The following is a 16,569-nucleotide window of genomic DNA, read 5'->3' on the forward strand; positions in this document are numbered from 1 at the left end:
AGTATTGCACAAGAAGAACTTTAATTCTTTAATTCTACTCTTTGTGCAGTCTTTCCATGACAGAGGTTACTTCCTGAAGCATGTTGTGGTCTTCAGATTTATAACCTCCTCATCACTGAAGTGCAGCCTAATCATGTCTTGGCAGATCAGCTTTCTGTACTAGCCTGAATTGGTTTTCATCTTGTCTGTTGTCTCCTTAAATGCTGCCTTTCCTCTTCAGCAGCAGCAGGGTCTGCTCCATGAATGACCTTAAGGTTCAAATCAGACTGCAACTCTATTAAGCAGTAATAAGAAGTTGAAAAAAAAACAAAGCCAAACAAAAACAACATTAGCAACGGAAACTGATAGTGCTTAAATTAAAATTAGAGAACCTTCTCCTCATGTGGTGTTCTCTGGTCTAGATGGCTTGCATAATGTGCATTATAGGCAGTTTGTCCTTCAAACAATGACTCTTCTTTCAGAGAGTTTGATCTTATTGCTATGTGCAAACTTCAGTATTTCTCTGCATCTTAGAGAATTGTTTGAACACTGCAATAATTCTTTGGCAAAATCTTTGTTTTCCAGTGTAATTTTCCCGATGTAGAAGAATGTATGAGGTTGGCAGAGACAATTCAGGCTGATGGGGATATATTTGAAACTATAAAATACTATCTATTAAGCACAGAACCTGAAAAGGCTCTCCCTATTGGCATTCAGTATGTGAAAGGTAGGTGTTTGGGTGAAAGAAAACTTTTAGCGCATAAGTCATTTGTATAGTTTGCCTCCTGAGGTATCTTTTATTTCTGTTTTTCAACAGAGCAACTTTGTGGCTCAGATTGGACTTTAGATTCCATCTGTCCATATCTTGATCTTCTAAGTTATATACGCACTGAACGCTTAGTGTTGCATAAATGTAGTGAGTGAGTATATTTTCCTTACTTATAAAATTGGAGTTTCCATTAAAAGAAATGTTTAGAATTAAAAAAAAAACATAATTGCGCACTGTTGGTATAATTTTTTTTACCAGAAGAGGTAAAAAGGAAAATTTGGCAAGCAGGCTAGTTCCAAATCTGGAGAATAGAATATGGAATTTTCCTAAATTTTCAGGATTTAACAGGAAGAAAAAAGATATTTCACTTCTTCTGTGGGACATTTATAATAGGTGAATCGATGTTGGTCATAACTGAAGAATCTTACTTTGGTCAGAAGAATCTCACTCTGGTTTTAGTTTTCTGAGGAAAAAGATCAGTGGATACCACACATAATGCAAGTTTTAATGTCAAAGTGTTAAGGAAATATGAGCTAACACTCTCAAAATTAAAGTAGTTGGATGGCTGTGGTTCACCTTTATGACAGGTGATCGAAGCTGGGCCTGGGTGCCTACACAGGTATACTTGTGAAGAACTAAAGAAGCAAAAAGCTTAACTGTTAACTGTGGCCTGTTGGGAAACTTGGTAAAACTGAAGTCCACACTAATAAATAGGGCAATTTTATTTACATTTAAAGTTTACGGAAAGGTTTGAGTGATGTTGGTTTTGTAACTTCACATTATTGTGCTTAATATTAATAACCTATGAGTTGTACATGCTGTTTAAAATTTAATAATTGAGATCAATATAAAGCAAATGGAGTCTGTTTTAACAATTACATCACACAGAAAGTAAGCATAATCAGCAAACATAGTTTCTCCACAAAAGATGGATGGATAAATTGGGTTTCATTATTATAATTTGAATATGAGTATCTTTAATGTTTTTGCGAATGCTTGTTGTTATTCATGATTAATACTTGGTCTGTTTACAGATTTCGGAATGAGCTGCTGATTTTGTGTGGTTACATTGGTGCTTTACTTGCTATCAGAAGACAGTACAACAGCATTGTACCTGCACTTTATGAGTATACAAGGTAATACTGTGTTTTCAGTAACACTGAGAAATCTGTCCCTATTATGACGTATGCTATACATGATCCCCAATTCTTTCACACTACCCCTCCCCCAGAAAAAAAACAAATGTTTACAGGTCTCTTATAAGGGTATAGCCAAGCCTGAATATATAACCTTTCTTATTTTCTTTATGAATTATACATGTAGAAGTTTCTGAGGTAATGAAACAAGTTATGAATACCAGATTTCAGTCAAACTCTTAATTCTCTAAGAAAAAAAAAATTTTTAGAAGTAGATGAGTATTCAGCATTAGCTCCATGCACAAGTGTATGTTGATGGTAACAGTTCTAATTTTGTATCTATGTGTAGACCAAGACTTCCTCGGTGGCAACAAGGACAGGCTTTGAATTTAGAGTTCATGACTGGGTACTAGCTTGATTCCCACCAAGAAACCTGATCTGACTTTCTGTTACTCAGTGAGCTAATACTCTCAGGTATTAATATACTTGACCTGTCCTGGTCCTGCCCCCTTGGCCCAGCTCATCCCCAGCCAGTCACCTATGTAGGCCTACCTGACTAGATTTGGCTGACTTGAACCAGCTCATCCTGACCCAGTTGACTTGATCTTACCTACTTGATAGAAATGGACTTGGCTTGATTTTACCCAGTCCACTTGATGTGATCCGACTTGGCCCACTTGACTTGACCAGGCTTGGCTTGACCCAGGCAGGTCTGGTTTGGCACAATCCACTTGACCCTACTCAATCAGACCCACTTGATTACACTTGATACACTTGACTTGAGGTGACTACACTCAGAAGGAGAAAGATTAAAATCAATAATCTTTATCTTATCTGGTAAATACAATAGGCTTATATACAATACTTCAGTATTTCTTCCTCAGAGTATAACCAGGATTGCTTAGTCTTCCTGTCTGGTTTGGTAACAATGCTAATCTCCAGCTGACTAACTTCTATTTCTCCCTCACAGTTTGGGACTGTCAGATCCTTTTGGTTTTGTTGCCTGACTTGCTGGATAGCAAGGCCAGCTCCAAGATGTCCCCGCTTTTATAGCGCAAGCTGTGTTGGCACTGTTCTTGCTCTTGTGGCTCCACTGGCTGCTCTGTCTAACCACTGTAGTTTTGTTGACAATTTCACTCATTTATCTCTTCATCTATAATAAATTTTACATATATGTTGTCCAGTCCTTTCACACCTTAATAGAATTGTGACCTTTTCTACATCTCATGCTATTTTATTAGAATTGCCCAACAAGGATAATTAATATAAATTTATCATGTCTTAAAACCATGTGTTTGCCCCTTTTCTTTGACTCCTCTCCATCAGATGTCTTGGCAGCACTCCTTTCCTTTTAGCCATACACATCTCTGAAACTTGATGAGAGGACAGGGAAAAAGTCTGTTTACTTTTTTTGCTTTTCTGAGCCATCATACTTATTTATGGAAAGCAGCAACATAAAATGCAAGTGATACTTTGGCTGTCAGCTATAAGTTTTTCTCAGAACAATACTGCTCTATTTTTTTTCCTCACATTGCCCAATGTTTTCAGGATTCATAGATTTTTAGATTCCATCCCATCTTAAACTTACTGGACACTTGCATGCTAAGCTGGACATTTTTAAGGCATCCCAACACAAATGCAAATTTGCTCAATTAGGTCAGATAATAACTGTTCACTGCAGGGATTTTGAAACTGTTTTCCACAGTAATCAGGTGAAACAAGGCTATCTCAGAGCATGTGTGGAACCGTGGTTCTCTAGCTGTATTTTTATCATATCTGCTATAGATAGGCAAAATGGGTCCTTAATTTTAGTAAAGTTGTCATTACTAAGAAATAAGAATGCATCTAACCTTAAAATAAGAATGGCCTCAAAGAAAAAAAAAAACAGAGCTAATTAAAGATAAGCTTAAATAAGGTGTAAATAGGGATTATTAAAAACAAACTTAAATTAAAATGTATACTTTTATATCTAGTAATTTAATGTTTCTAAGGTTTAATATAGTGATTATTGTGAAGGATCAATTTATTTTCATAAATTTATTTCTATATCCAGTAAACAATAGTTTTATATTACTACTGTCTCTCTTGGTTTTCTTCTAAGAAAATGTTTGTTGTTAGAATTAATTTAGACTTTAATTACTTGCATTCTTTTTTAGTCAGCTTTTGAAAAGACGGGAAGTATCTGTACCTTTGAAAATTGAACAGCTTTCTGAGGAACTAGATGCATGGAGAGCTTGTACTCAGTTAAACAAGTAGGTGGAAAAATATAAAATTACCAGCAATGAGACTACTAGTATTTAACTGTTAAGTTGTAAATGCAGTGTTTATTTCCTTTTTAAAATCTGAATATGAATGTAAAAAAATAGTACTTTGTGGCTGTTAATTTCTAACATAAACTAAGATGTATAGTTGAAAAACAAGTGTCTCTTGTTCATAGGCCTACCAGTGAATTGCCATGCACCCCACCATCTGAATCGCAGAGAATGGTATATTCTATACTTGTATCACGAATACAAGAGGAGCCTCTGAAAGGAATGGTTGGGCCAGACTGCGTCACTGGATCAAATCTTCCTAGTCATTCAGATGTTCACATCTCTTGTTTGACAGGGCTAAGGATACAGGTATGGTTTCAGAGAGCTGAGGTGTTCTTTCTCAGTGATAGCATTGACCAGTTGTGAGCTTGCCATAAATCTAAGGTCTCTTCTGTCATCTGGGAGAAAAATGTTTTCCCTGTTGTCACAGTAGCAGAAGTTAAAGAGGACAAGTGCTAGCATCTGCTATAGAAGAAAGGCTACATAAAGAATTGTCCAATCAAATAATTGCCCAGTTTCCCGATGCAAAACTTTTTAATTTCCCTGAGAAAGACAGATTTCCTTTGCCAAATGTTCTGTCTAAAGTGCATTTAGCTTATTGCCTACTGCCTCACCACAGCTTGAATAAAAACCCAGGAAATTATGTATCTTCAACCACATACTAACATCATTCTTTTGTTGGTATTTATCATTATAGAAATGCACACTGTGAAACTTGTAAGTCACGATTAATTAAAGCCAGATATTAGGCTAAATATTCAAATATATTTATTCATCACTCACATAGGGCTTTATGATCAAATCATACTAATCCTTCTAATACCTCTTTGGTATATGTTGTCATTTCCATAAGGGGAAAATTGACACAGCCTGAAAATACTGCTTTCAGGCTCCTATCTCCAGACAGTGCCTCAGTACGAATTTACTGTCTGACCTGAGGCTGAGCATATTTCCTCTGCCCAGTACAAGATGCCAGCTCAAAGAGTAACAGGGTTGCTCAGGGATTAAGAGGCATAGTTCTGCATCAGAAATTGGAGATTGCAGAATGCTAGAGGGATTTTTGAGGTAAACAAGATTCACAACTGCACACCATCAAGTCTAAAAAAACCCTTGCTGCCTACACTTCCACATTAGACCAGTGGTCTCTGGCTATGCTATACTCTCAGCATTTGCTAAGAGCCACATAAAGCTGCCATTGTCATAATCAAATCAACAAGAATAGCAAATATGGTGTCATCAACTTGTCATCTACAATATCCTTATTTCTGGATTAGTGACCATTAGGAGCCATTGCTTTAGACATGCAGATCAGCTCACAAATCTCTTTGCTAATACAAAGGTATAGTAGCCTAATTGAGTAGGTTTACTAATTTTATGTAGCAAGTTCAGAGAACATAACTATTTAAGAAGGCACTTAAATGGAATTGCAGCTTTCAGACCATATATTGTTGAATGAAGAAACTAGCAAATAGCTCTTCCATATTTTGTCCTTTTCATAGTGAACATTTGAAACTATTCCATAGACTTCATGCTTTCAAGCAATTCATGGAGGCTTATTTTTTTTTTTTTTTTTGACATATGGGGAAACACACAGATCAGTACAGATAATGACAGACACAATAAAATATGTACAGTATTTTGAAGGAAAAAAAAAAGGTGTTACCTCAGTTTCTAATTCAGGCTAAATTTAACTCTGGAATAATTGCCAAACATATGAAATACCACAATTATTAAAAAACAAACTAAAAACTTAAGGGTTATGAAATGTTGGGTCTCCAAATTTGAAATATAACAAGTTCACTGGGTTTATAATGTGTAACTATTGCCAAAGCTTTAAGTTGGTGGGGTACAATTTTTTCCATGAATGTAGATGATAGCTGTAAATCAGGTTTTCATGTTCTTCTCAGGTAAAACAAAATGTGCTTGCTGTTGTGGTAGCCTTTACACAATTCATGCATACTTTATTTTAATTTCCCTCCCCAAATATTTTTGCTGTGCAGGGTCCGGTGTTTTTCCTTGAAGATGGCAAATCTGCTATTTCACTGAATGATGCTTTGATGTGGGCCAAAGTGAATCCTTTTTCACCACTAGGAACAGGAGTACGACTTAACCCATTTTGATGAGGTGTTTTCCTCTGTACTTTGTAGTGCTTAAAATACCACCCTGAGGGTTAATAATTATTTCATCCTTGTCAAAGGACAGAAACATGGCTGTTGACTCCTCTGGAAGGGAAATTACTTGTACTTTGACAATTGTAAAATGAGAATAAGGGTTTCTATACAAAAGTTTGTTGATAATCCAAAGAAAAAGTTATTTAAGAATCCAAAGAAAGAACTAACTACATAGACAGCCATGTCTTTTTTTAAGTAAGAATGTTGTTGTCAGACAGTACAGACGTATTTCAGCCTGCTCTGTGTAAACAGAAGCCTTGTAAAGAAAGGAAGCAACTATCAGCATGTTATCAAAATATTGGTAACAAACTGTGATATCCATAAACTCACTTTCAAATACATAATTTCAAGTACATAATAGAATGACTTTATTGTTGGGAACTGCAACTTGTTTTTAAACTAACTGGAATCCTGTGGCTGTTTCATACATGGTCTTCTCCTTTTTAATTTAAACTAGGTTTTGCACACAGGATTCTATAACAGATAATTTTTTCATCCCTTAGTTATTGTGCTTTAATAAGAGTATAAAGATGTTTAATAATGTTTTCTTTTGACAGGTTTGACTACCTAGATTATAAAATTCTATTTTCTAGCAAGTTCATTTTTGCAACTGTCCCCCTTATACTTTCATGGGAAGATAAAATCTATTTCTAAATTTTATTTATTTTTTTTAAACAAAGGGTTTGTAAGGAACAAACAGCAAATGTATTGAAATTATTTAAATGTTATATACATTAAAAATACCTGTTTTCTTTTTACATTTTATATTACTTATAAATATACATATAGTGTGAAAGACCAGAAGAATATACATCTGCATATATTTTTATTTATTAAAGCTCTGCTCAAATGGAAAGAAAATTTTGGCAATAGAATGCTAAGAATATTTAAATTTTAAAGCTGTGTATAGTATGGAATTTAATCATAAGACAAATCTTATTCTTATTAATAATTATTCATATTATTACATCTTATAATCAGAATTGCCTGTAGAAAAGATGCCTTGGTTATACTATTCTTTCTTAGCTTAATTGATGGCACATAAGCAGAAATCTGCTTTGTCTGTTGTTAGATTTTTTGCTGCTTTAAAATAATTTTTGAAATCGTGCTAGATACATAAAATTGAAAGAAGTAGAAATTGAAAACTGGCAGAACTATTTCTAGAGAAACTGTGGTAAAGCTGGTCTCCTTTTGCAGGCCGTATTGAACAAAATCTTCAATATATAGGTAAGCAATGCCCTCATTTAACTGGATATAACAATGCCACCATGCTGGAAAGGTGGAAAGGAAATTAGAAATTTAAAAAAATCATTTTGATTTCTGCCCCCCCCCACCCCCTTAAAAAAAAAAAGTTAAGAATTCATTCTGTTGATGTCCTAGGCTATTATTTCTGGTTTCTGGTTTATGAACATACTGGGCAGGGCAAAATAAGCTTAGTTGTTTTGCAACCTATACAAAACCATTTCTGTATATGCTTGGATGCTGGAACAGAATGTTTTACTTCTTGCAGGTGTTGTTTGGAAAATGTTTTCCTTTCATTAACACTGGGAAGTTGGGGAATGAAAGTTTGATTACTGAAATAAAAATTCATAGTTTTTGAAATAATTTTCCAGCAGTCAGTATCTGATGTGTTGCTTCTGTCGAATGAAAGACTAGTTATCTTTTAGCACATAAATTGTACAACCTTGTATGCAGAAATTGTTAGTACAGACTTGGAGAGCAATGGTAAGAGTTCACAAATGCAGCCCCATGACTGATGATTGGGATCTGAAGGATTGACTCAGCTGCCACTCTACTATATTCAAAATATTTTGCTGCATCCTAAGGATTTTTAGCAGCAGATTTTTAACAGTTTAAATTACGTAGTATGACTGCATCAATTTGTTGTGCATAAATTGTGCCTTAACGTGGAACCTTAGACAAATGTACTCCATCTTTAAATTAGACAGTGAGGGTTAAGAATGCTTTCATGTGCGAAATACAAATCTTAAGTCAAAAGGCACTTTTTTGCATTGGGAATCCATCAGTCATTGTGACTAAAATAAGGCTGCGTTTTCTTTAAGGTGGTGGTACCCCATGTAGTGAGTGAGGGCAACATGCAGAAAAGGTTGTAATTGTGTCTACTGCTACAGCTGTGTTTGCAACTGTCAAAATATAGATTCTTCATCTTCAAAAATAAGTTCAGGTTGTTCAACATGTGACTCCATTGTCTCACACAGCTAGTCAAACAGTTATTTCCCCTTAACATTAAAGAATTCTTTGTCTTCAAACGGTTGTTTGACTCTTCTTGTAAAAGTCATATTTCTGTTTGAATGAAGACTATCAAGCTCTGCAGCTAGTGCTTTCAATTTACTATTAAATCTCAGTTAAGTTTAACATTGCTTTATCGGTACAAAATCCAATCCATTGTCTGACGAACATTACCGACATGTTTATAAGCTTCACAGGCTGCGCTCGTGTGAGAGACTCGTAACGGGAAACCAAATTTGACCGTGAACGCACGGGAGCAGCTGCCGAGCTCCGCTCCCCTCCGCGCTGTGTCTGGGGCCGTAGCGCGGCAGCGTCTGCCATCCCAGGTACCCGCTGCGGCATGCGGGGAGCCCCTCACCGCCTCCCGGCATCGGCCGCGGCGAGGCAGGGGACTGGGCGGCGCGGGCACTGCTGATGGTAGCTACGCGGGCTGGTGGGACCGGACGGAGCTGCTCTCCCCTCCCGTGCCCTCCCTCAGGGCCCGCGGGCGGGCAGGGGCGGCAAGCACACGGCAAATGATATTCCGTCTGTTCCCTGAGCCACCGAGCGCGGTAACGTTTTTGTGTGTCCCTGGGGTGCTTGTCGTACACCCGCAGCATGTCACAGTTGGGTTTCTTGAGAACTGAGGTCTTGCGCTACGTTAATTTTTCTGAAAATAAATACTTGCTATTTTTTATTTATTATTTTATTATTTACTTGTATTTATTAAACAGTTCATGTAATAAGAGGTACTCCAGCTAGTAAAGAAAGCTCCTTTGTGCTGTAGTAGTCATTAACAGTGCTCTGACATGGTTCAATGTTTGTTTCAGATCCTAGTTCCTAATATTTTAATGTTACTTAACATTTATTTCATACTAACAATTCAGCTAAGAGCCCCATCAGAATGCCCTTTACCTCTGTGAGAATACTAACAAGCCTGTTTCCTTGCTTTCATTTCTGGCTAAAGGGATTGGTTTGAGGAAAGAATGTTACCAAACGAACACTTGTGTCAGGTATTTTGTTCCTATGTATCTTTGGTATGCAACATTAGCTGTTCTTTCTGCGGGAGACCCGTTCCAGTACATAGTCCTGCACAGGAACAACATCCATTCAAGATTTTGTTTGTTCCTGTTACTATGTAACAGAAGTGATGCCCTATGGGGCTTGGCTCAGCTTGCCAAAGTGACTCTATTTTCACATCATTATCTGGTAAACACAGATTAAACATTATGTTGACAGCTACATGTTGCCTGAGATTGAGGTCATAATATTCCTGTAAACTAGTTCTGGGTTACTCGTCAAGCTAGCCTACTGTTCTGTGTAATTGAGAAAGTAGTGCCACATGCCTGTGGACTCTCAAGATGGTCTTGTTTGCTCTCTGGATGGTGGCAAGGATCAGTGGAAATGGTGGGAACAGACATTGCAGATGCCTTGAGAGCATGAACACACCCATTTGTGATGAGATGGCTTGGACTCTGATGTGACTCAGCAAAACTTCTAACACCATCTAGTTTTGTTTGGAACACGTGCTTTGCAGAGCAGCCTTGCTTGCTGAAAACTAATCTTACTGTAGAGAACACGGGAGAGCTTTGTTTTCTGAGTTTTTCCCGAGTCAAACTTGAGAAGTGCTATGCCACACCTGAAGGAAGGTGAGGGTCAAATGATCTCATTCTACATAGAAAAGTTCAACAGTGCCATAGTTGGCTTGGCACTTTGGTGTTTCATGAAGTAATACATGGCACTGGTATTGTACATAAAACCACAACTTATTAGCTTCTGGCTGAAAACCAAAACCACCCAACTTGCTCCAGAGTATGTACAATATGGACTCCTAAGCAGTTCCTCTTACTTGCATCTGCCTGTCTTTTACAGGGAGTCTAGAAAATGCCCTCAATAGAGTATTTGCAAAGAACAGAAACAAATGAAGATTACTTTTAATGAGGGCAAGTGTCAGAGAGCTACATTTTATTAGGTGGATATAATTTAGCAACTAAGTTAGCATTCTTCTTTGTGAAAACTTCCTCTATAGTTAGTTCCTCACTTAGCATCTTTCCAGTAGGAACATAAATACTGAGTCACTGAAAAGGAATGGAAGAGGGTGAATCACACAGGACAAGTGATAAATTTTCAAGCATCTCATGCTTTGGTTTGCAGGAATTGAGTATCAGTCACTGAGGAAGTAATCTGTTCTCAAAGGCCAAATGAAAAGCCTACAGAAAGGAGTACTGCATTTAGCTGGAGTAGTCGTGCCACCTTTTTTGACACAACTGGCAACTGTCACCATGCAAGGGTATGTGCAGCCCGTGGTGAGGCAGGCTGTCCCCTGCAGCCCATGAAGGTTAACAGAGGAACAGATATTCATGTGCAGCACAGGGGGGAGCCCACACTGGAGCATGGAGATGGCTAAAGGAAGCTGTGACCCCATGGAAAGCTCATGCTGGAGCAGGCTCCCGGTAGGACTTGTAGGCCCATGGAGAGAGGAGCAGAGGCTGGAGCAGGTTTGTTGCCAGGGCTTGTGACCCTGTGGGGAAGCCACGCTGGAGCAGCCTGTTCCTGAAGGAGGCACCCTGTGAAATAGACCCATACTGTTCATGAAGAACTAAAGCCTGTGGGAAGGGCTCATACTGGAGAATTTTGTGGAGGACTAATGGGGGAGAGGTATTGAAAATTAGAATGAATTTAATCCTAAAAAGAGAGGGGTGGGGGGAAGGTGATTTAAAGATTTGGTTTCATTTCCCATTATCCTACTCTGATTTCATTGGTGATAAACAGTGACAGCAATTAGTGAGTGATCTCTCCCTATTCTTAAGCCATGAGCCTTTCATTATATATTCTCTTCTTTCGTGGGATACTGGCATCCAGCCAGGGTCACCCCACCACAAAAGTGTGTGTGGCTGAAAAAACTCTGGTTATGTTCACAGCAGCATAATTCCAATTCACAGCACAGTCAGGAGTAAATAAAGGAAGTTTCTCACTCTCTGTCATTCATTAATGAATTTTCTATATAAAGAAAAAGAAAAAAATTAACTTTTTTTATTATTATTTTTAACAATGCGTATATAGTGCACCTGTCATCAAGTATTTTTAGGTACACAAACAATGGAAATTTAAAAACAGATAAAATAATGACTCCAACTGGACAAACTTAACATATAATAATGAAGAAACTCTTAATGTTTCAGATGTGTCAAACAGATCTTAGAAGTGTAAATACAATTAAAATTAACAGCACTAAAGCTATTTAGTAAGTGTTAAGCTAAAGCTATACAATCATTCCCTCCCCCCCCAGTATGAGCACACTTATTCAATTCAGCCTTAATAGCACCTTGGTACCAGTTGCTGAATGGTTCCCAATTATTTTATACCAACACCAGCTGTCAAAGACACATTTTTTTAAGTAATATGTAAAAGGCATTTTTCTGCCCAGCAGTTTTTTAGGTAAAACATACAATAAACAGAAAGAAGTACTTGTTATTCATGTTCATAAAGGTTAGTTACTCTGTTATCTGTACTGTAAGAAATTCTTCAGTATGGTTGGCAACTGGAGTTGCGGGACAAGATGCAGTCTAGCTCTTCCTATGTAGTTTCGGATACATAATCGGCAGAGCTGACAAAGAGAAGATGGTGTGGCTGCAAACAAAAAAGACAGGATATAATCATACAGGTGTGAAGGACAGAACTTGTTTTACAACAATGGGATTTCTAAAAAAAAGTCCACATTTTGCAAATTTGTCCTTTTTCTTCATGGCATTTTTGCCTTCAAAGATAAATACTGGGACTGCCGAAGCCTTATTTATAATCAGACAAACACTCAAAAAAAGCAAGGTCAGGTCAGCAAATCTGTGTTTTTAAATTAAAAACCTGTTCCCAGAAAATATGTTAACATGTCAGCAACTTTGGAAATTGTATTTTTTATATTTTTTATTCATACGGCAGGTGAAATAAATGCTACAGCACTACATAGCAACACACATAAGTAGGGAAAATGCCCCAAGATCCTGGACCATGTTTATTGCACTTACTAGCTCATGATCACACCTTTGTCCCTCTAAGCCCCCACTCCCTCAAGATGAACACATTGCTATGTTTCCCTGGGAAATAAACCCACATGCATTCCATGTCGCCACATTTTCATTTCTGACATGTTTGCTGTGGCTTTTAAAAATCCTCCTGACCTTGATAATTTTCTGATAACCAAATGTTTTTAGAGCTTTTTTCCTTTTTAACAGCATTCAGACTGGAGAAAATCATTAATCAGTGCTACCTCTAAAGACATGTCCACAGTTACTGCAATAGTTCCTCTGCTTATATCCCACCTTTTAACTTATTTTTATGCTGCACATAGGTCATTCTGAACAAATCCAATTCCCTTTGGGATATTCTCTCACTAAGGCAACAGACCTCAAGAGTATTGAAGGACTCTGAAGTGCCAGCAACTACTTTTCACGTATTAATAAAACAGCAAAGAAAATGTAGAAAATTAAACTTTTTGCCTACTATCAAAATAAATTGCTTTACATGCATTTAAAAATACCTTTTTAAAATTATTGGGATAGCTGGTCAAGACTAAATACATTTTTCATCTGAAATGGAAATTTTCTTTTTAACAAGAAAAGGTCTGTAACAGCCAATAAAAATGTAGCTTTGATGTATCACCTAGTAAACATAAGAAGATACTTTTCTGGCTTGTAAAAGTTTGGATGCTGCCTGGTCAACAGGCTCTGTCCTGAGACTAAATATTACTGGGTATTTTCATAGTCAGAATGGAATTTACTTGATTATTTCATGAAGCGCAGCATTAGCTTCTGTAACATGGGCTGTTCGGGCTGTTGGTGTTTTTTTCTGTGGTGGGGGGAGGGGATTGTTTTTAAGAATACAAAAGACACAGGTCAATCTTACCTTCATGGAGGAGCAGCACTCTCTCCACTAAACTGCTTGGAGCAGCTAAATCGACAGGCCTCTCAAAATCTGTATTTTTGGCATTTATGTCTGCCCCAAATTCAAGGAGTAAGTTTACAATCTCTGTACTAGAATGCTGGGCAGCAGCATGGAGTGGGGTTTCCAAGTGCTTTCCTTTCTGCACATTGGCACCTGGTGGGCAGATGCACATAAGGAGATGTAAGAAGTGATTAATTACAATTGTCATTGAGTAAAGATGATATTACAAAACAAACAAAAAAACCCACCCACTGTGCTAGAACCCCACAGTGAAGTTAGCCACTTCATTAATTTTGTTACATAGCAATGTAGCTAATCATATCAGTGGATTGTTTTGAACCCGTACACTTATCCTAGGTTTTATATTACTCAAGCACAACCAGGTTTCAAAGGAAAATACTTCACAAAAATAAAAGGAAAACAAAAATCAGATTAGGTCATGTGAGCATCATTGTTGCCCTAATTATTGTACATGTTTAAGAATATTTGCACTACATAAAAATACACTTTCCTTATTTAAGTCTACAAAAATGATCACTAAACTGTAGTATTTATATTTTTGTAAGTACACCAACTCAGTAAGGAATGTAACATGGATGCTTTACAGTTTTTCATGTGTTGAAGTTGGCAAACGGTTTGCAATAGATTCTCATCTCATTCAACCATTATCAAGGATTTTTCTATTAAGGACTCAATTAAGTCAAGAAAGCCAATAGTAAAAAAAAACCCAAACCATTCATTCTCCTAATCCACAAAATTGCAATTATTACACTTTTTTATAATAAGGAATTGCTAACTTATATTAAATTAAAATGGACTAAATTATTTTGCAGTAATGCACTCATATTCCAGAAAATATTGTCCATATGAGAGTTAAATAAAACTAGCCAGTATGAAAGAATTTCCTTTATAGGCAAGATGATAATCACCTAAAATTGAAGTTGGCTGAACAGCTTTCTAAGACTATTCTAGAAGAAAAACCCAGACTCCTTAAGAGAGATTTACTAATCTTCTGAGACCAAATATTGGCTTCTGTACCAACTTTTCTCCCTTAATCAATACTTTTTGCCTTTTTAATTCCCATTTGGGTGAAATAATAATATCACAGGACAGGCAATTAGAATTGAAGTCTGAATAACCCACTGTTCTCAGTATTAACAATTTGGAAACAGCTCCACTGTATTATTCTCTTGCCTATTTCACTGTCTATTTGCTTTTCAACTTCCAATACATCCTTACAAATTGATGAAATGAGAAAAAATTCAGACTCACATAAGTGGTTTACTTATATTGCAATTTACATATTCTTTTCTAATTCAGGCTACCAATGAGTGTAGAATATGTCCTTCTGTTACTGTTTTTAATGTATGGTAGTATTTGAATCCCAAATACACTAATTATACCTCTGTGGCTCTTAAATATAAAAATCATGACACAGGACAGTTAATCACATAAAGGAGACTTTATGACACAAAAATGACTTAATGTGAGACAATTTAACTGCTTGCTTAAGTTTTAAATAACCTGCAGTTAACTAGGAAAACAATTCCAATGCAATGATGGCAAGTCTGTAATTATTCACATATACATTTTCACACATTGTGCTGCAGGACACAAAAGCCTTTTGTGTCGTTACCTGAAACACAGCAGATGATCTTTTAGCTATGCTAGTTGTATTCCTGGACTTGTGCTGAAATAGAGTGAGCCTCCAACATCTCTTCCCCATTGATTAAATAAATAATGTGAACTTCGGGATCAAATGCCTTTTACCTTACTTCTCTCTGCAACTCGGTCTCTATGCCTTGTAAAAAGATCTATTAGAACATGCTGAAAAATGAAAAATGGTGGGACTACATTGCTAAAAAAGTTCTGCTGAAAGACCAAACATTACTGTAAAAACTTCTTTTCTCAAAAGCCAATTTTTAACCTTTGTTTTTCCTACAGAAAATGAACACCTACAAAGCTGTCAGTAGTAGATGCTAAAAATTTGCATCTACTAGAACATCTGTTCTTATTGGTCATACTTCCTTTTTCCGTAATATGCTTGTTATGCCACAAAAACGATGGAAGACACAGTAACTTATTGTAAGCAAACATGCAGCACAGAATAAACTTCATGGTACAGCCCTGCAAGCAAGGGTTCTAGTTTCACTGATGGAGCACAGCTTACTTCAAAGGCTTATTTCACAAACTAGTAATACTTCTATTTAAAACATTACATACCTGCATAAAGAAGCTTTCGAATACAATGGATCTGCTGTGAAACACAGGCTACATACAGAGGTGTTCCTAAATGAGGAAGGTCTTGGTCAACATCTATACCAGAGGATATCAGTACCTCCAGACATTCACTGTGACCTGTCAGTACAAAGCATGACAGAGTTTGCTCAACTTCAGTAAGCTGTCTCATAGACAAAACAAGACACATTTCTTAACAATGGCATTGAGACATTTGTCAGCTGCTCCACATTTATTCAGCAGGTAATTCCTTACCTCTACTGGCTGCTTCATGCATTGGTGATGGAAGGCAGGACTCCCACTGAGCTTTGGCACCATACTCTAACAGGAGCTCAGCACATGCCGCACTGCCTCTTGAACATGCATTAAATAAAGGTGTCACTCCATCAATTGTTGTAGCGTTTACCTAGAATATATAAAATCTATTTCAGAACAGAACTGAAAGAAAGATAAAATTTTGAACAGGATATAGTTAGAAATTGCATTAAAATAACAACAACAACAACAAAAAAAATACTGGCTAGAATTAAGGTTGCTAAATTGGTCAGTCCCTGTGCTACTGTCTTCCTCCCACCACACCCCTCAGCTGAAATTAGTTTACTATTATTCTGATTAAGCTGTGTTGAATAAACCAAAACACACCTGGAATAACAAAGAGCACACATTAACATCTGACCAGTAAATAATTTTTGAAAGTCATTGCACTTATTTTGTTTCATTGGGGCTGAAAATGTACACTGTGTGTAGTAACGGGGTAATGGGGGCCTTCTCTCCACAGCTCTGTCAAGAATGCAAAC

General features: G+C 36.9%; 2 protein-coding genes across 10 annotated transcripts in view; one reads left to right on the top strand and one right to left on the bottom strand.

The window, feature by feature from the left end:
• Nucleotides 1–7,551, top strand: part of WDR17 (WD repeat domain 17) — a 57,111-nt gene extending 49,560 nt beyond the window's left edge. For 3 of the 4 annotated variants that reach the window (XM_057419209.1, XM_057419205.1, XM_057419208.1), the window contains 6 exons: nt 565–706; nt 797–899; nt 1,783–1,884; nt 4,041–4,136; nt 4,322–4,505; nt 6,197–6,843. In XM_057419209.1, coding sequence (XP_057275192.1) covers nt 565–706; nt 797–899; nt 1,783–1,884; nt 4,041–4,136; nt 4,322–4,505; nt 6,197–6,316 — 747 coding nt within the window. In that variant the 3' untranslated portion in view covers nt 6,317–6,843. Of the gene's footprint in view, nt 1–564; nt 707–796; nt 900–1,782; nt 1,885–4,040; nt 4,137–4,321; nt 4,506–6,196; nt 6,844–7,479 lie in introns of those variants that run through there. The other variant, XM_057419207.1, reaches the window with a different exon arrangement.
• Nucleotides 7,552–11,614: 4,063 nt separating this feature from the next.
• Nucleotides 11,615–16,569, bottom strand: part of ASB5 (ankyrin repeat and SOCS box containing 5) — a 38,234-nt gene continuing 33,279 nt past the window's right edge. For all 6 annotated transcript variants that reach the window (XM_057419212.1, XM_057419211.1, XM_057419213.1 and 3 more), the window contains 4 exons: nt 16,028–16,178; nt 15,758–15,892; nt 13,496–13,687; nt 11,615–12,226 (listed from right to left, as the gene is read on the bottom strand). In XM_057419212.1, the coding sequence (XP_057275195.1) occupies nt 12,099–12,226; nt 13,496–13,687; nt 15,758–15,892; nt 16,028–16,178 (606 nt within the window). In that variant the 3' untranslated portion in view covers nt 11,615–12,098. The remainder of the gene's footprint in view (nt 12,227–13,495; nt 13,688–15,757; nt 15,893–16,027; nt 16,179–16,569) is intronic.

This window comes from Pezoporus wallicus, unplaced genomic scaffold, assembly GCF_028554395.1.
Source record: "Pezoporus wallicus isolate ANWC-B61680 ecotype Strahan unplaced genomic scaffold, APGP_CSIRO_Pwel_v1 contig_2384, whole genome shotgun sequence".
Taxonomy (NCBI): Eukaryota; Metazoa; Chordata; class Aves; order Psittaciformes; family Psittacidae; genus Pezoporus; species Pezoporus wallicus.